The sequence below is a fragment of the Zootermopsis nevadensis genome, unplaced genomic scaffold, assembly GCF_977971745.1.
Source record: "Zootermopsis nevadensis isolate Lab colony 2312 unplaced genomic scaffold, Znev_1.0 Znev_ptg000016l, whole genome shotgun sequence".
Lineage (NCBI taxonomy): Eukaryota > Metazoa > Arthropoda > Insecta > Blattodea > Termopsidae > Zootermopsis > Zootermopsis nevadensis.
In genome coordinates this window covers 9,552,229-9,572,924 of record NW_028259148.1, presented here as the reverse complement: position 1 = coordinate 9,572,924, position 20,696 = coordinate 9,552,229, and the positions used below count along the sequence as shown (strand labels likewise).

Sequence of the window (20,696 nt, the reverse complement as noted above, 5' to 3'; positions counted from 1 at the left end):
ACTCCATGAGAAACTGATGACCATTCAGTCATTCAAGAAATTTTTCAGTTTCCATGGAACTGGAAGGTTTGTTGCTACAAGCCTGCCAGTGGGCCCTATCCTGAATTCTTAAACTCCATTCCGCGTTCTCAGATTCTGTTTCAGTAGCACCAATTTCAGTATTATCTGCCATTTTGTTCTTACAAAACGTAAGTGTAAGTCATATATACGTACCCACGAATTTAAGTATATCTCGTATGACGCGTATAACCATTTGTCATATTACAGATGAAATTCGTCTGCAGTGTTTGCCAATAGCACGACGTTGCACAGGGGTTTCATACACCTAAGATATGATAGGGCATCAGAAAGTGATGATTTGAAAGTAAAAACCGAAATTCTCGAAGAAAACCTTGTCTAACGCCTTTGGCCATCATGAATCCCATAAGCCACTGCGGTTCAGAAACGGTGCACATGTTGGGTGTGAGTTGGGCGTTTAACTACCTGAGCTATTTATAAAAGTCTCAAAACATTTATATTGTTCCCGGACCAATAGTTCCTTATATAAAACCAATCTTTATCGAAACTGATGTTTGGTACCGGGTTTCTTTCTACAGTTCTTGAGAATTCTTGTAGAATGCATTGAAGTCACGACCGTTTCTTAATTATTCCTTTGCATTTCATTATTTATGGCGAGGCTTTTACATCATTCGGCGGTAAATAATATCTGTAATGCCTATTGCATTATTAAAAAAATCTTCCCAAGTTTTAATTTATAAGCGAAGTGAAATAAGTTTGTTTTCAAGTTTTCGCGGCGCCGAAGACGAAGATGGCTGTCTTAAGGGATGTTGCGCCGTGTAGTCTGATAGAAGTTTACCGACGTTTCAGAGGTACTTGCGTCTTCCATTAACCTGATGATGGAGGCAGCAAACACATCTGAAACGTCGGTAAACTGCTGCCAGGCAACCGGTGCAACGACCCAGAAGGCGACCATCTTCAAAGTGAAATTTAAGCGTCGTACTGTCTCTTACATATCAGGAATATTTAAAATATAATGGTATCGTTCTTTTCCAAGGTCTACAATGCTTTCATGACGTGATACTGGGACATAGGAGCTCGGTTAATGTTTTGTCCGCTCTCGATTAGCTATTCGTGAACTGTAACTCCGAAGAATCCATGGGGTAACTAGCCTGAAAGTGGCTCCATCGTGGTGTGCCGTGAAGTGTTTTAACTTAGGGACATGTCTGGCCCGGGAAGAAGTGATGGACGCATTCGACTTGGTCTGTCTGATAGTAATTGGTTTCATCTTTCGTACTGTGAAATACGGTTCATCGCGTAGTCACAGCTTACATTCGAAATATTTGGGTTTGCTCCAACATTCCACTCCCTTCCACTGGATGGCACTGCTTGCCGGCAGCAGATATAGGTTATCTATGCACACGGCACTACCGTCAGCTATCCTGTCAAAAAAACATCTGCTCTCTGTGGGGTTACACAGGACGAGACCAGAGCAACGAGGTCAAACCATTTTGTTTATAAAAGGACGGACAGTCTGGTGACCTTGGGTTATTGCCGTTTTTGTCAAGCTAGAATACCGGAAGAAACAGCGCAAGGGGAATTGTGTTATGGAGTTCTTTTTAAGTTAGTTAAATCTAATCGAATGGCCAACTATGACTACAAGCAATGAACTGAACGAAAACTGTTCGATATCGGTCTTCTGGGCTGTATTGCCGTGTGGATTTGTAGGGAGATACCAACGTTTCAGAGTAACATACTGCACGCACGTCCGAGGCTCAAGTGTTGATGCATGATTTTACCTGCACATCAATAAGTTTCCACTTCTCACCGAAGCGCCATTGTAGCCGTGAACATTTTAAATTTCATTCTTAAGCCGTGTCTTTTAAGGCATTCTAATGACGTCACCGTTAAGCCGTGACCCATAACACTCGTTAGAGGCTGAAGGTTATGGAAGTCCTACCCAATTTTGTGAATGCAATTACCGATTCACAGCTTTCTACAGTCCACGACTGTAATCTTCAGACTTGCGGAAAGAGGAATTGGGGTGAAGGAGGAAGGATGAAAGGTAGCGTCTGTCTTTAACTCTACGGACTTCCTGCATTCCTTGCAAGTCTCAAGATTACAGTCGTTGACTGTAGGTAGGTTCAAATTGATACCGTCAGACGACGTCTAACATGGACGACACATTGGGATCACAGATAATACACTCAGGAACGACTGTTAAGATAGGGTGAGGTTAACCTCCTTCTCCTACAACCACTGACCAGATGTTTCTTCACTTCATTGTCAAAATAAGTCTGTTGTCTTTGTATTTTATCTAGAGAAACTAAACCGAACGTCGTAGTCAAGTGGTCAACATTCCTATTCCATATTCGGGAGGTGCCGGGTTGAAATGTCGGCCCGGATTCTGGCTATCCTGACTGGGGTTTTTCGTGGTTTTCCTCAGTTCCTTCAAGCCGTTTTTTACCATAAATAAGGCCACGACCGCTTCTTTTCACATCCTTTCCAATTCATTATTCACTATCATCCTGTCATTTGACGCAAAATAATCAACTGAAAAAGCGCCATTAAATACACTATAAATAAACCACTCAGAAGGTACCTTAAAAGTATCGTCTTTGGTAGTAGCATGGGTGGAAAATGGCTGTGGTGTAAATGTTTTAATAAATAAGCAGGATTTAAGGCTCTCACGGCGGTGAGTACAAAGATGAATCAACTGGGTTGTAGTACTGTGATGATGGAGGCAGCAGGGGCCTCTGAAACGTTGGTAAACTTCTGTAAGACTACACAGCCCTTCAACCCAGATGACTGCCATCTTGGTTTATAGTGTTTCGGTGGATAGTGTGAATCTATTAGGAAAGAAAATGAAGTATTGGTGTTGAAAAGATTAAATATTAAATGGCAATATTGTGGCAGTTGATTATTATTACCTAACCAGCAACTGAATTGTAGATTTGATAAAATATTTTATGAAGTGCACACAATTCTATTAAATAATTTTGTGTGCTGAGAAATAGCAATCTGAAGACAGTTCAAACATTTGAGACAATATTGGAAAGGAGACAAAGACTTATATTATCTAATTCAAGTACTTCCTGCTACCACCTGGCAACATTTAAGGGAATGTCATCATTATTTCTTTCCAAACTTACTGTTTATACCAAAGGAAGGTCTACGGGAAGAAAAGCATTATGTACGCTTTTTTAATTTGTGTTGTCATGGTCAGTTATGATGTCATGTGGTCTTGTAGGTGATGATTAATGTTTTTGAGGAAGCTTTCAGCTCCATTGCCTACCTTGAAATTGGAGAAGACAGATTCCTCCAGAATGTAGGTAACCACTTACAAGACTACATAGCAACATAATCACTAACTATAGTCCTGCATACAGTACTGACTTGTGTCACTGTTGTGCTTCTAGGGGTGGCAGCACATGGAAGCCGCAAGTGACGCCTGTAGGTCCAGCACCAGTTAATTTCACCCCTGCTTCAAATATTCAGCCTGTTACCAAAACATCACTAGCTGCCAAGAAGCAGGATGGGCCGCATATTGGCGGTGGACACAACTTTGCACCTAAACCGTATGGAGGACCACAAGTGAGTTATGTAATGGGTTGATGTATAACCCACTGCAGTAATACTTACCCCACAACTTCATAGAAATATTTCAGTCTGTGTTAAGTATAATTACCTTGTGACAGGAAATAACTGAACCGTATAAATTTGAAGGGGTCAAGTGTCCAGGGACCATAGTTTTAGGTTAGATGCACTTGCTGGCTCTTGTATCACGGAAAATTATGTTGGGCGGTGTATGACACTGAAAACATTCTATTCTCTGAAGCAGTTGATGGATGACATTGGGTCTATTATTTTTTTTATTTAATATGAAATTTTCTTTAACTTCCCATATTTCATAGTTTTGGCATAAAGGCAGGTTCCTATGTTTTTGTCTCAACATTTTGTAATAACAAACATAGGTTGGGGGTGTTTCAGAATAGGGTGCCTAGGAGAACGTTTGGACTTAAGAGGGGTGAAGTACAAACTGGAGAAAATTTCGTAATTTCTACCCTTCATAAAATATTAGTACGACTAGCCTAGCGTGCGACCTGTCAAAGTTAAGAGGAATGAACCTTTCTAAATTGAACAGTAATACAGTTTTTTGTCTTTACAAACTGCATTGAAAGTGCACAATTTATAAAATTTATTTTTTAAAATAAATTAAATATAAAAACATCTTCACATTGACTGAAGCCAGATTTCTGCCAATTACATTAATATAAAATTGACCAGCTGATGACAAATATCAAATTCCTGCCAGATGCAGTCTCCACCAGACATCACCATAGGCACTGCCACAGCTTTGTTTGCATTTTGTGCTACCAGAGTCACCACTGTCAGAACTTAATTCCAATTTTTTTCTGTAATACATGATTATTGCCTTCATCCATTGTACGAGGAGTAGATGATTAGCTCAGATAGAATCAGAAGACAGGACAAATATTATGTATGGAGATAGGAAATGTACAGGCCTACAAACTTCTAGTCTGAAAACTTGGTTTGAAGAGACGTTTTAGGAAGTCATAAAGAAACAGGTTTTTAGGATGTGCACTGAACTCACCTCGCTTATTTATGACGACCTGAATCCATGTCATCAATGGTCATATTGCACATGTAAGTATAATAATGAAGTTTATCTTAGGGAACAACATTTTGTTGGACTGAAATGGTGTAGGATAAATTCAGTTTATGATGGGTGGTAAGCCGTTGTGTTAAATTATATTGGGACTCGTGTTGCCAAGTTGGTCAGCATGGTCATTTGGCACATCACCACTGAATTTTTACTGCACAAAACAATTATCTGTAACTTCCTAGGAGAGGTCCAGTGCCAACTTGTGTTGCAATCTTGTGTGTCTTTGTAGACTGTCAGATGTCCTCTGTCAGATGATGTACTCGCACTTCAACACATTAGAACACTTCAGATATCAGCTCAGATTACTTGGCATCAACCTGTTGTAAATTAGTTGTTACTTCCATTTTGTTCCAATCGAAAGGTTAATTTTGTCTGACGAATCACAACACTGCAGTTCATCTCGTGGCTGTCACTGCCATTTCCTTTACATATCTGCTCCAGCTTGGCTGTCTTCACATTTGTCTTGAAGATGGAGACAGTAAGTTTTTTGGCATATTATTATGGACACATGGTAACATATTTATTTACTTATTTGCCTCCAGCAGGCAGTAGCTCTTTAGTTACAGGAAGTTTACACAGTGAAACACAAAACATGCATACTCTTCAAAAGAAAAAGAAAAAAGAAGAATTTCATCTCAATACAAGACATATAAAACAGTGTAAGAATGCTATTTCTGTATATTAAGTAATAACAACATATGAACTATGCAAGCTGTTTAGTTATTACAAAAAGAATGGTATCTAACTTTGTCATAAACATCAATTATTCAACACTTACCTTAGTTTTGAAACCACACTGTCTACAGATTTATTTTGTATTATCATTTTGTTTTGCTTTCTGACTTGACTCTTTGCCAGAAATAAAGTTATCTCTATTCTTGAGAAATGTTTCACCAACGATTACCTGCAAGTGATTATCTTTGGTTTTTCTTTTTTAATTTATTATTTAGTGTTACTCAGGTCTTGTCTTAATTTATTACCTTTACATGAAAGATTCAGGACTTTTTAAGTGTTTGAGAACATTCAAGAAGTCCCTAGGTTCTAACAGTTTTAAAATATATAAGAATTCTGAGAGTATAACACGTTCAAGCATTTCATGTTTTTCTATGTCAGTCTGACATCGTAACTTTCAGATTATGTATGAATTTAGGTTGTGTGTTCAGTTCATGGTGTGTGTTAACAGTTTCGTTGACTGGGAATGAGATTTAAACTTCCTAGGGTTCACTGTGAATTGGTACCATTGGACACTAGACATAGTGTATAAAAGTGCTAAAACAATGTTCCAATATATTGCACAATAGGTGAAAAGTTGTTGTCTTTTGAAATGATCATGTGTGTTTTCCAGCAAAGAACTTCATTTTGTTTTTCAAGTTTTGTTCAACTTCTGCTGTTTAACAACAATTAACAATTTTTCCTTTAAAAATGTCTTTTAAAAGAATTGAGCCTTCTGGTCTAGATTTCTGTGGTGTTTGGGAGTATCAGTGAGTGAAATGTATTGCACCATCTATCAATAGTTAAAGATATTTATTTTTAACTTTGAAATCACAGAAAGTATGCGATGCAATGTAAATTGACTAACAGAACGTTTAAATAAATTAATACTAGCATGGAAATAGTTGAGGGTTGGAATCATTTACATTGAGTTTGAAAACTTTGTAGTGACTTATTACAATGTACATTCAGTGTAAATATGAGCTGTGCATTCTTATGAATGGATAAAAAGTTACTGGATTTCTTTCAAAATGAAAATTTTTCTTCCATTACAATGTGGTACATTATTATACGCCACAGATGTCATTCATGGTATAGAACTACCATGAACATGTTTAAAATCTCATTGATTAGGATATTATGTATAGTGTTCTGTGTTTGTGTTACATGTCTGTATTTTTAAATGTCTGGATTATTTTAAAGTCTGAGGTAATATTATGACAAATACCAGTAGACAAATGGTTTTCCAGAACATATTGTCCACATATATATAGCTGTAAATTCATAAAACTGATGCCCCTTACAGTGCTTTTCGGATTGTGTGGTGTTGTCATTTTGAAGTGGTTCATCGTGAGAATTTAATAGAGAAGTTTGTTTTGAATGACCTCACTTTCAAGCATAGGTTGTAGGATCTTGCTGCTATATTAGAAAACACAACAGTGAGATTCTAAAACCTAGACTTCAGTTACATGAATGTTTCAATAGGTCATGTCCATATTTAGTACATATAAATATTTATATCTTCATGGGTTTCCTTTGAATTTAAATTTAATAGTTAAAAGAATAAAAGAGCTTTTCTCAGAAAGATTTTTTGTACTACATGATGGTAATCTTAAAAATAAATTGCCCTAGCACTTTATTACTATTCTTTAATTAAAATAGCCTCATTCAGTATTGGGCTCTAATTCTGCATAGATTACATAATCATCATCTTCATTCACCCTTGAATATTTTCTCTGTCGTGAATCTTCACTTTGTAAAACCATTTCCACTGTCTTGTCTTTCAACAATCTTACTCTTGTATCTGTTTCCAGCTTTTTTTTTATCCTTTATGTATTCCCTTGTTTTCACAACTTGCCTCTTTGTTTTTTGTATCTAAAATTGTTCTTGGTATGCTGCCATTTTCAGTCTGCATAACTTTGACTATTTACACTAATCTCAGCTTGTGCAATACTTTGTCTGAAGATCATACTTCAGTTTTCTCTTTTGATGCCTTATATTTTGTTGTATTTGAGTTACTCGAAAGCATCATTTTCCAAAATAATAGTTGTATCACATCCAGAAATTTTTAGTTTTCTCAGTATGTGTAATGGGTAAGGGAAACTAAGTAGGATTTGAGGTTTTCACGGTGATTAGTCTAAAGATGGCTGTCTTCTGGGTTGTTGCACTGTGTGGTCTGGTAGAAGTTTACCGACATTCAGAGGTCCTTGCTGTGATGATGGCATCGCCCTGATGATGGAGGTAGCAGGGACCTCTGAAATGCCAGTAAACTCCTACCAGACTACATGGTTATATGTTTCGGAAATGTTAAATCTATGCAACAGTTTCATTATTGTAATGAATACCTATCTTTTGTTCCAGGTTAATGGAATAAGTGATCCCACAGTCAAGTCAATAGTCAACAAACAGTATAATACACCAGTTGGTATCTACAGTGAAGAAACCATAGCAGAAACTTTGTCAGCTCAAGCTGAAGTTCTTGCTGGAGGAGTATTGGGGTGAGCAACATCTGTGTGTGTTAAAAGTATTTCTCTTCACTGATATATTACTTTTAGAGTAGTTTCTGATCTTCAAAGTTAGACAGCTATACCAATAATACGTCTAAAATTTTGTCTTTTTGCAGAATGTCCTAGGAGGAAGTGGCCAAGTTTTGGAAGGTGAATTTAATTTAAACTGTTCTATCACCATGTGTTGCATACATGAAACTTACCATATATTCAAGTTAAATAATAATGTTAATTGGTAGAAGAGTTATTGCACAGCTGTTGTTAAATCTTCATTTAGTGTTCAGACTAGTAATTTGTTATATTATGAATACATTAACCCTTTAAAGCTGAGCAGTAAACTATATGTACCATCTACTTTAACAGTCGTTAAGTCTTTAATTTTGTGTTTATTGGTTTTCTATGATTTTCAGTGTAGAATCAATTGATTTTAGTAACAGAGAAGTTTTGTTTATGGTACAGGCTCAATTCTTTAGTGTGAGATGTGTTGATTATATTCTAGGTTTTGGTGCCTTGCAGATTGTCAGTGGTTGTTAACGTTTTTGAGAAACATACTGTCTCCATCTTCAGAGCTGAAGTGGTGATGCTTCACAAAATACAAGTTACTATACCTGATGTGCCTAAACCATTCACTAAAACTTTTAATTGTTCTTATAATCACTTGTGATATGACAATCTCAGTAACATGAATACCATCAGTAAGATCAGAATTCTCTTAGTGCCATGGATGCATTAGCGCTTGCATAAATTTAATTATCCACAACTCCATAATAATGGTCTTAACAGCTCATTCAACAAATTATTATTATATTGTAGTCTTTTGTGTTTTGCTATGTAGCCTTCCGGTTTTACCTCAGTGTTTCAGAGGAATATCTACACGATTGAAGTCATTTGATTAAATACTTCCCAAATTTTGACCATTTCCTCGCAGGACATTCATTATGTTATAAAATGCTGCATCAAGATATTACAGATATCTACAAACTGAAAAATATTTATATTGCCATCTGAAATCACAGAACTATGTTTTGATGATGAGTCAGGGTAGCTTAGTTAGTGTAGGGTCTGACTATGGACTAGATGCCTGGGATTTGATCCCCAACAGGGTAAAGGATTTATCGTCTATCCTCAGCGTTTACACTGACTGTGGGGTCCACCCAGCCTCATATCCAGTGGGCACCAGGGGTCCTTTGCATGGGGCTGGGGCATGGTTCTGACCATTAACCCCATCTAGTGTCAAGGTCAATAATGAGTAGTAGCTATACATACTTTATTCCCAAGTGCCACCACAGAATATAGCGAGAGAGATTTATTTTTATATGTTATTTTGTATTCAGTTCTGTTGTAAATTTGATGTGGTTAAATACTTATACAAACAGCTAAAGTTGTACAAGTTATAATACTTTAATTTTTCATTAAACATTCTGTGAGCATAAGTGGTTGTAAAACCAGAACTATACAAATTATGATTGTATAGTTGAATAATATGTGTGAATGAATATAATTTGCATTTTAATTTTAATTATGTTAATTACTGATTATTAGTGTAATGCATTTGTAGAGTGAATTTCAAGAAAAATGAAAGAATCTACAATGCTGCCAATAGTGAAGTACTCAAAATGGTTCAAGAGATTGACAGTGAGCCAAGAGAACTAGAACCAGGTAAGAAAGAAAACACTTTTTTTTGTGCATCGTATGTAACTTGTAAGAGATGTGGATGGCTAAGACATCACAAAATTCCAGTTTTATCATTCTGAATTATTGTTATTATTAGTTGTGAAAAGCCAGTGTCTTATGTAGTCCAGTTACTGCATATCTTTATTCTCTGCTAACGGAGTAGCTTCAGATTGACATAAATATTTGTTAAATGTATTGTAGTTCAGTTGGGCGACAAGAAAAATGTTTCTTGATATTTCATAGTAGTGATTTGATGATAATGAATAGCTGATCATTAAGCATAATAATTCCTGCTTTACTGTTTGTGGCATCCAATTATAATGACTTTACAGGTAGTATGTAGTGAAGATAATCAATTGGATTCCATTTCTTGGAAAGGATGCAGTGATTTTTATATGCCAGTTTTTTTCTCTACAAATAGTCAACTGAAACTTACAATCAAGTGTTTAGCATGCTTCATATTTAGGAGGTCCTAGGTTATCTTGGCCCAGAGACTGACAAGCCAGAATTTGTGGTTTTATTCAGTCCCTTCAGGAAAATGTCAGGATGGTATCTTAATCTGGGCCGTGACCACTGTTTTTTTAAATCATTTTGAATTTATCATTCGTTAATAATACTGTCATTCAACATTATATAGTGTGAGCTGCAGAGATAAATGTTAAATAAACTACAAATAAGTTAAATATATCGATGTATGTAAGTATGAATTCAAATTTCTAGCGGTTGTTATGATTTGTAAGTAGGATACTTACAGCAAAGCATTTTAATAATGATGTCATTCAAATTCTTTTGTTTTAGATAAATGTATACCTTTTTATGTCTTTTATATTTGTTTGTCTGTTATGGAAATTGGAGTTACATTTTTATTTTCATTAGGTATGATCAAATTAAATTACCTTTGTCTGTCCAATTCTAGCTTTATAAACAAAGGCTTTTCACAAATCTCTGAATCTGCCTTGTCGATTGTGATAATGATATGAGAAGATATTCCTATACACCAGTTCCTGTTTCTGTTTACAAAAAGCTAACTTCAAATTGTTTCATAATTCGGAGTTCTAATCGAAAGACTAGCACAAAATGTAAATATTACTTTATTTTTGGTTGCCATCACTTTTATATCAGTTATCAGCTCTTAGCTTTAATGCTGTTTGAAATGTTTGCCAAATGAGAATAGAGAACATTTATGCATTAAGTTCATGTTAGTCATGGCGAGGCATCTAAATGAAAATATTTGTTGATGAAAAAGTTTCAGTTATATTCTTTAAGATTACTATCATTCATCACTTATTGTGACAGATATGAGAATGAAAATATGTTTTATTTATGGTATATATTTCTGCATTTGAAAGTCTAGGTATTATAAATCCTGTGCTTATTGAAACTGCCATAGATTATCATTTGTCATTATTCCATATGTCTGTACCACAAGGCATTTTATTGGTAAGTGCTTTGATTGTCCTTGCGTCTACCTCATTTTGTATTGTTATTGTTACAGTTGAATGTATCTTAAAAGGTTGAAATTTTAATATGACTTGTACATCTGTTCTCTTAGTCTGGAAATGTTCACACACATCATGCAACTCTTCTTTATTATCTATTATCAGTACGTGTTACTGTCGTAAAGAATTCACTTGAATTAACTTACATATTTTTAATGTGTCATTGTTCAAAAGTATGGTGTGGGAAATGATGATATCTCACAAAAGACAAATTTTGAATGAGGAGCAGGCTTAAAGTCACTGTCAGTTTTTAGTTGACTTTATCTTTGCCGCTGCTGACAAATAACCATCTCTTTACAGTTTTCAGGTATTTATAATAAAGTTGAATTACCATGTCTAACGACTAATCAGTGAGGCTGTCCAAGACCACTTAAAGTTTTCAAGGCATTTCTTTGGTTGTCCTGCGAAAGAAGCAGGAAAATTAAAGGCTAGAATTTACTCTTTGAAATTTTGGTAGTTTGGATATACTTTACCGGCATGTAACACTTTTTGTACTTTTTGAACTGTCGCATATTTTCACTAGCCAGCTTTTGGTGTTATTAGGGTTCAAAATTTGTAGAGTCTGAAGTAATAAAATACAGTAACAAAATATTCTTCCATCAGTTAGCTAGTGTTTTATTTAGATCCCCTTAATAAACACTTCACTGGATTAAGCAGTATGCAGATTTATGAGGCATAGGCTAGTGTATTTGTGTTTAAAAATGTACCAAAAATGAATAACTTCCTTATATGTTTTTGGTGTAATTGATGGCTGAGGCATGCGCCAGTCACATGTACTGTGACTTTGAAGGAAGTAAATGCAGATTGTTTTGTTAAATATATTTGCATACAAAGAATCAATTATGAATTGACAACAACTACACTATATGGAAATATTAGTTTGTGCATTTTCCTGCGTAAATCCATGCCTTTCTTCTTCATCATTAAACAAGGTTACAACAATCTTAAAACTTTGCATACCGTGTAGTTTATTAGAATATAAAATAAGTAAACAAACAACTATTAACACTATAAAAAAAGACACTACTGCCATACGCGTTTTAACCTCAAGAGGTCATCATCAGGGAAATTAATTAATTTAATCAAATGGTTTAAACTGGATTTAGAAAATAATTAATGAATAAGGTATTTAACAAAAAGTATTTCAAGTGATACTGCACTAGATGTTGTTATTCACAGGAGTTGAACTCTGCACTTAGCTATTGATCCGATGGTCCAGTGGCCGTAGCTGGTCTGCGGCAAGCTGTGGTTGCGTCGTCCATACCTGTGAACCTACGATTCTGGAGTTTACAGGTACGGGCGACGCAACCACAGCTCGCCGCAGACCAGCTACGGCCATCGGATCAATAGCTAAGTGCAGAGTTCAACTCCTGTGAATAACAACATCTAGTGCAGTATTGCTTGAAATACTTTTTGTTAAATACCCTATTCATTATTTATTTTTTAAATCCAGTTTAAACCATTTGATTAAATTAATTAATTTCCCGGATGATGACCTCTTGCGGTTGAAACGCGTATGGCAATAGTGTCTTTTTTTTATAGTGTTAATAGTTGTTTGTTTCCTTATTTTATAAGGTTACAACACTTTGCAAAGAACAAATGAAAACTTGTGACAATGCATTTCAGCTGCTGATGCTTCTGTCATGTGGCTCTTGAATGAGCTGAAGGTCATCAGCAGACCTTTGTGCTGATAGTTTACAAAAAGCAGGACATAAACTTGGCCTCTGATTCTAATGAAAAACAATAGTAATTTTTGTTCCTTAACTACATTTTAATTTCGAAGAGGTACTTTGCACTGTTTCCCATCTTGTTTCATCATGACTGATTTGATGCATTACTGAGATGTGGTCCTCAGCGGAAAATAAATAATACTATAGAAGCAGGAACTATACATTAAATGTTGAGATTATTATAACAACATAGAGTGTCAATGAAAAGAAAACTTTATATCTGTAGAGTACCTATATAATTTTAATGAATAATGACAAAAATTAAACTTAATAAGTTGTTGGGCTTCACAGCCCCACCTGAAGGGTACCATACATTTCTCGTGATGCCAAGAGCACATCGAAGGAACCCAGCTAGTCTTACAGAATCACCAGTTCGTAGTCCTGTGTCTCCATCTGTTGGTCTCTTATGCCTGAAGTTCCTCTTTTCTGAGGATGAGGAACATAATGGCTATTGCTTCAGTTGGTCTGTGGAAATGTTTTTAGTTTCTCAATTTGTTTTCTCCCCAGGCATGTTTCTAGCATTATCCCCCACTTGTAGCAGACATGAATACCAAATGAGGCTGCTTTCATGTACCATGTCACCTTACTTTATGATTTTTGGAATTATTTTTGGAGCTGAATATGATGTCATTATTTATTGCATGTTGAGTTTTTCATTTTGTAAATGTAGGTTCAACACACTTCATAATTTTTTCCATAAATTCAAATCGGCTGGCCTTTTTACGGATACAGAGAAAATTCATTGAGTGTCATAACTTGCTCATGTGGGCAGTTTGATGTTCCTGTATTTTATACAGTGTGGGTAGTATAATATGTAACCTTTGCCTCTTAATTTCATTGCTCCTGACACCACCAGGTAATCAGTTTAAATGCTCCTTAAGTAATCATGTTTCAGCGTGTTTGAATGATATAGAACATTTCAATTTAGTATGTTTTGCTTGATTTGGTGCAGATAAGAGTCAAACTTACCAAACTATAAAGAACTTTTGTATTAAAAAATGGTTTATCTGTTCGTGGTTTTAAGACTGTTTTTTGAAATAAATAATTTATATAGTAATAGGGTATAAACTCACTGTTTGTCAGTTACAAATAACTATGTCACTTGTAGAAGGAATTGTAGGTTGTCTTTTGAGGATTAATTTCTTATCTATATTTCTCTGTTTCAATTTATACTCATAAATAGGCCCATATGGAATACTTGCTTGTGAATAAAAATCTTCTGTGTTATGAAGAAGGTTAATCAAATGTAATAGGTATTTTATTTATATATTTTAAAGGCCCAACAAACCAGTATTTTACTTCAACTATGTAGGTAACAATTACAGCCAGAATACAAAACTATATTATATTTTAAAGAAGGTGAAATTTGGATTACAGGACATGATGCTTAGGGTTTTACAGTATAAATACATGGTTGTGCCCTTACAACTTAAAGAAAATTATCCACTTCTTATGTGTATCTGTTATCTCACTTCACTGATTTCTCTTTATTCTGTTGTGTCCCTCTTAAGGTCTGATGAGGCTGCATGCCCCTTCCAGTGCAGTGAATGTTTATTGTGATGGTTGTTTCCACAGTAAAACTGTAACACATTTTGAAAGTGATAATGCCCGTATTGGCCTTGCTATGATGGTCATTCATAAAGAAATGTATTGTTTGCATGATGAGTGATGAACAATTTCTATTGTGTGAATAGATGAATGAGTTAAACTGTGGTTTTGTGTGAAGGACCTTCCCTATCATTAGTTTGAGTTTGAAGTCATGGTATTATAATATTTTACCTTCCCATTTTATCTTCTTCAGACATTTTTGATGGTTTTAACTTTAAAGGCTAGCTATATTATTAAATTCATCTAAGTCTTCTGTCCAAAATTTATAATTTATGAATGGTACAGTGTATTTTTCATTAGTCATCATGCAGTTGACTGAAGAAAAATACATTGTAGAACTAAATGTTGGAAAAAAATTAATTATTGGTCTGTGTTGTTTTTGTATGAATAGATAATTATTTGTTACAAAGACATTTTAAGGTAATGTGATGAGTTGTAGTCTGCTCACAAGAATAGGCATGTATGAATGTGTTTACTTTGTTCCACAGATGTAGTCTACATTGCACAGTGATAATTACAATCCTTAGGCAGGATTCTCACTGAAACACCTAGCAACAAATAACAGATGATTAGTGATAAGTGATATGCAATTTCTTATTTCCTGTATATTCATACAATAACAATCAGATTTCTATTTTGTGTCAGTGCATGGTGATCATTGAATACTGCATATTCTATAATTTGCACAAACTTAATATTTATTTTTTTATATATGTTTGTCTTTTAAAGGTTTTAACTAATTGACATTGCAACTTAGAGGATATTACAAATATTTATTTCTTTGACCTGATGATGGAAATATAATTTCCGAAACATGTCGTCTTAAGTGAAGACCATTAAGTAACATAAACTAATTGCATCAGACTGTGTTATATTCGAATAGTTTTTACATTTGTGAAGTGCAACATGACACAACATTACTATCATATTAATATTTCATTGTTCTTCATTAGTTATAATCACTGTCTGCTATGATGTGCTACTCGCAAGATGTTTCAGTGGATGATGAATAAGCTACTGTGAACACTATGAATATACTGCCCACCCACAATGAGGTGTGATATCTATTACATGGTGATATAGTAAAAATGTTGCTTTTTACACTTATTTTCATTGTGTCACTAAGCAATGATTTTAAAAACAATATTCCTACCATTCTTGTGTGAACTGTTTGCAGTGAAATGCACATTATTCCTATGATCAAATTCAGTTACCTATCATTCATTGCTTGACGTGGGTTGCTTCAGTGAGAATCGTGCCTTAAAGTCATACTGACTTGTGATATAAATTACTGCAACAACATTCTCTGTGTTGTACGTAAATTTTAAGAGGAGAAAGGTAACGTCATAAGACTGAATGTTGGATGACCTAAGTCAATTGTATGAACGGAGAAGTTGGTTTTAATCTTTTCCTGTATGACTCCATCTAGAACCTTCAGTAGGTGGCTCAGTAGCATCTCCTCCAGCGACTGGGTTGCGACATGTTTCCACACCTGAGACCAAGCCCACTCCTACAACTCCCCACGACGACCCCTTGAAGGTTCTGCCCCCTGGACAGAACATTTGTGCTGACTGTGAACGTTTGATTGTGTAAGTAAATTAATGTTCTATGTGTTCTACACAGGAATTAACATTAACCATACTTTCCTTTTCAGAATGACTGTCCATTAAGTAACTCAGCTCTTAGTAAAAGTATTTCTCTAGTTATTATATTTGACTCTCCAAAACATTTGTTTGAATAAAATTTCAGTCCACTGACATTATACGCATACATCCATCCTGTGTTAATAACGTTAATATATGCGATTTGTAATCAAAATTCTTCCTAATCAAAAAAGAATTTACCAAAAAAATGTTTTGGAACATGAGAAAGGGTTATTTTTTAATCTCCTGAGTATAAAATATGTGATTAACCTTTATCATACTGGAATAGTGGATTTAAGTCTCCATGCTACTGGGCTGTTGGTGATTTATGGTTGATCAGTTTGCTAGTGTGATGTATATCCAGCTGGGCTGTGCATAAGCTACATTCCACGGACGATAAAGGTTAAATATTCCATTATGAACAGTGAATAATAAATATTTCCAGAATCTAATCATACAATATGATTTAATGCTTTGCATTTCTCTTTCGTATGCCATTGTTCTTCAGGTACCTTACAGTACTAGGGGCAGACATTAATTAATGGACAGTAATTTCACACATATAAAGAAGATGCTGAAACACGTGTTCCTGCAGTTGGCTTGACTCTCATCTTTAATTTTGTCTTTTATTTATGTTAATTTTCATGGAATTTATAATCTGGTATAACTGCATCTTTGGTTCTCTGATTTTCTCTCCCTTCCAACATCTTCAATTGCATAACTATCTGGGCTTTTTGTAATCAAAACAAAACAGCTCTGTCATCCAGTACATCATATTTCGCCACCTCCAGTCATGCTGTGGGTGGGCGAGCCACCTCCCCCTGCCCCTTAACACCTCTGGCTCAACAGTTGCCAGCACCATCTGCTCCTAGCAGCTATCTACCAACAAATGTCCCATTGGACATACCCAAATGTTCGGATTGCGAACGAGCGATTGTGTAAGTAACTTGGTGTATTCATTTACTCGTGGAGGATTGGTGCATCTTGTTCTTCTAGCATGTGCCAGCAATTTTAGCTTGAATCTGTCAGTTTTTGAAATTCTCTCAAGTATGACCTTCTGACTACAACAGATGACACTTATTTGTTGATTCTGCTATAAGTATGTTAGGGTGTATTTGAGCAGAAACAGTGAGTAAGCTTATAATTCTGACAATACATTCAATATGAATGAAGGAAAATTTGATAGAATTTTTAAAAGTGACACACACTCTCCATATTTTGTTTTCAACATTGAAGTCCTTATCCACTTTCTTTCTCACAAGCATGATACAATTTTAATTGTGCAAATTATCATCATTTTTCAACACTGGTAACCTCCTTATGAACTCATTTTATGCTGTTCAACATGCAGTATTTTAATAATAATATTATGGAGTCTGTATTTTATATTTCATTAAAAGGCAACTAACTCTTCTTAGGCAGAAATATTGCATATCAGAAATTGTATCTCTTAAATTTTAGTATTCCCTCAAGCTGTGTTTTGTTACAATTGTTACTGTTTTGAGGTCACCTGGTTTATTGTTTTATACTGAAATATATTAGACTAGTGGCATTATATGTATCTGTTTTGCTACATCTGCTGTTTGTTATTGGCCTATGAATGATTCACTTGTGTTTTCAGAAGATCTTCACAGTTATATGCATTTTTATCTTTTAGCATTATGTGTGTACAGGAATGTCTTCACTTCATGTCTGTTCTTTCAATATGAATTCTGACATCAAATTATCACTTTTAAGCTTTGTTTCTACGTCACTACATCAAACTCATTGTGTGTGTGCAGAAAAGTGTTCTTCAGATTCCTTCACTGTAATCAGTATGTAATCACATTCGTCTTCAGTGTTCTGTATCTTGTCTTGTCTTAGAAGGTTCACTTTGTTGTAGCTGTCGCATTTCTTGCAGTTTCAATAGAGCTGTAGTTCTTACCACAAAGCATGGCCCCTTGCATTTCAGAATACATTTATTTCAGACAGTCTCTTGAAGTTTGTATATTTACTGTTCTGAGTTCTTAGCTTCTGTTAGCACATTTTTGCATGTGTACACTGAAAACTTTTTTTGGGTGTTTTTGATTTTTTTACCTTCATATTTGAATATGAAAGGTACTTTTAATTTTTTTAGTGTTGTTTTGTAAAGTTAAGACACCTGATGGTAGATCCCTCTATATTTTTATAATTATGTTCAGTGATAACTTTTAAAGGTAGTTTTTTTAAAAAATGTGTATTTTTATATCAGAATTTGAAATTTAAAATTACGTTTTTAAGCTCCATAATTATTGTATTACTATTACTGGTATGTTACATTTCTTCTTTTCTTGTTTGCTGATAGAACTCTGAAAAATGGATTTGAATTTCCACATTACCAGTTTTCTGTATTGAGTGCTTATAACTGAAGTTTGTATTCCCTATCACTTTAAAATTAAATGACTGTCATTACTAAGGTGCTGGTTTTTATAGTAATACTGATATTGTGATATTGAATATTTCAGTAGTGTGTTTCTGAAAATAAAAATATTATATGAGTGTCATTCATAAATGATTGGGATTTGCCTAGAATACAGGCTGTTAGATGACAGTTGCATAATCACACTCCACATACTCCCTACTGAGGCAAATTCCCCATTGTCATTGGATGCTGCAAACAGCTTTTTGGAATAGTACATGCCAACTTGCAGACACTGATATTTATTTGCCATACTGGTAACAAGAGATGAGTTATAGTTTCATTACCATGCAGTGTAAGCATGACAGAGGTCCTTGGCTCAAGGATTTTTGGACAGCTTCCTCTACTGGCAAGCAGATGGCCACAGTCTTCTTGGACATGGAGGGCTTCCTGATGGTAGAGTGGTTTCCCTGTGGAAAAATGGTAAAAGCATTGTTTACTGTGGCATTCTCGCAAGTCTTTGTACAAAAAATCCAAAATGTAGTATCCTGTGTGTGGCTTCCGTTTCTTTAACATTGATGACTAGCAGAGCGATGCCAACCACAATGTCTGTGAGTTGATGTGTACTATCCTGAAAGACTGTTACATCCATCAGGAAATTACCAGAAAGATGGCATCAGTGCATTGTTCTCAGTGAGGAGCATGTGCAGTATGCTAAAATGTGATTGTATGGCTGTCATTGTCTCTCACCCTGCATTCCAGGTGATTCCCAATCATTTATGAATTACCTGCTCTTATATTTCTCATTGTTATTGAAATTTAAGAATGAAATGTGTACACAATAAGGATTTTGTGTGATTGTGTTTACATGTGAATTACATAGTGTCTGACTTGATGGAAATATGTTTGTGGATTTACCATACATCACAAATTATTTGAAGTTGCATAAAATTTGATCTTTTAAAGTTCTGCAAGCTTTATTCAAAATTTGGTAATTAAGTATTCCTAAGCTTTTATTCAGGTGTTCACATTTCTTATTTGGTGGATGATCAGACATAAACATTAAATTTAGAGAAATAATTGTAAAACACAATGTAATGTGCTGCGTGTTATACCAACAATAGAATGGTGTTCGCAGTATTACAGACTATTTTCAGTCCCTACCGATGTCCACCATGCAATTGAAAGGCATTTTACTTTCAACTCTAGTAAAATGAGTATGTTGGTGTCCAGCGTTTTAAGAGTATTATCATATTTCAGTGATTTCGCTGGTTAAAGGCTAGAAAGACATGGTTCAGAAACTATTAAAAGGCAAATCAGGAAGGTGTTCATGAAGCCAGCATGTTAGTTACCCCTCATTCCTGCAATTTTATTCACTGTTTGAATACGTCCTTCCTGTGTGATCTGCAGTGGTGTGTTTGTACGTATCAAGGACAAGAACCTGCATGTAGAATGTTTCAAATGCGCAACGTGTGGAACATCTCTCAAGAATGTCGGGTACTACAATATAAACAACAAATTGTATTGTGACATCCATGCCAAGCTGGTGGCTAGACAAAATCCCCCAGCACCAAACCTAGAACCAGTCACCGTTCCACCGTAAGTACATCGTGAAGTGGTTAGCCTTTTCATTTCTACTAATTCTATAATTAATGCACAGGATTGGACAATAAATTGTTACAATTTTTACATAAAATATTTTTAGGTAATTTATGTACAGTGTTACAGCTGTGCACCTACTGTCCTCTATCAGACAGCGTGTTACACCCGCAGTGTACATAACAAGTTCTGCCTGAAAGAGACAAGCCGTAACAATTTATCACCAAACTTTGTATATTAATTCTGAATGCTTTGTAAGTATGGTAGCACGTAGTTGTGAAGTATGTTTAATGGGTCACTAAATATCACTATTAGCTGTTACAAAGTTTTAACAACAATTTTATATGCGAATGTAATACAAAGTTAGTTTGTGGCCCTAATCTGTTCAGCTGTGAATTTTTTAGACTTTATTTGCAGAAACTAAAATAAAATTAACATACAGTGTTGAGGTCTCATCTCAGTACATATTTAATTTACAAATTTAGTGAATTGATTTTTATAAAATTTAGTTTAGGGGTATATATTGTAAGTGAAATTAATTTTGCTTATTATATATCTAATAGAACCTATATATTTTATAAAACTTGAATTGTATTTATCAAAATCTGAAACATTTGTTGATATGGTGAATGCCTACAGATTTTTTTTTTGACAGTATGATCAG

The 20,696-nt window shown here is 34.9% G+C and overlaps 1 protein-coding gene across 22 annotated transcripts in view; it reads left to right on the top strand.

Annotated features, from left to right (window-relative positions):
* The window catches only part of Zasp52 (Z band alternatively spliced PDZ-motif protein 52), a 113,284-nt gene that overhangs the window by 60,524 nt on the left and 32,064 nt on the right, over positions 1 to 20,696 (top strand). For 18 of the 22 annotated variants that reach the window (XM_022061570.2, XM_022061568.2, XM_087349872.1 and 15 more), the window contains exons 3-7: positions 3,417 to 3,591; positions 7,757 to 7,893; positions 9,461 to 9,561; positions 16,811 to 16,994; positions 19,844 to 20,032. In XM_022061570.2, coding sequence (XP_021917262.1) covers positions 3,417 to 3,591; positions 7,757 to 7,893; positions 9,461 to 9,561; positions 16,811 to 16,994; positions 19,844 to 20,032 — 786 coding nt within the window. Of the gene's footprint in view, positions 1 to 3,416; positions 3,592 to 5,013; positions 5,163 to 7,756; positions 7,894 to 9,460; positions 9,562 to 15,842; positions 16,003 to 16,810; positions 16,995 to 19,843; positions 20,033 to 20,696 lie in introns of those variants that run through there. The other 4 variants (XM_087349876.1, XM_087349866.1, XM_087349874.1 and 1 more) reach the window with 3 other exon arrangements.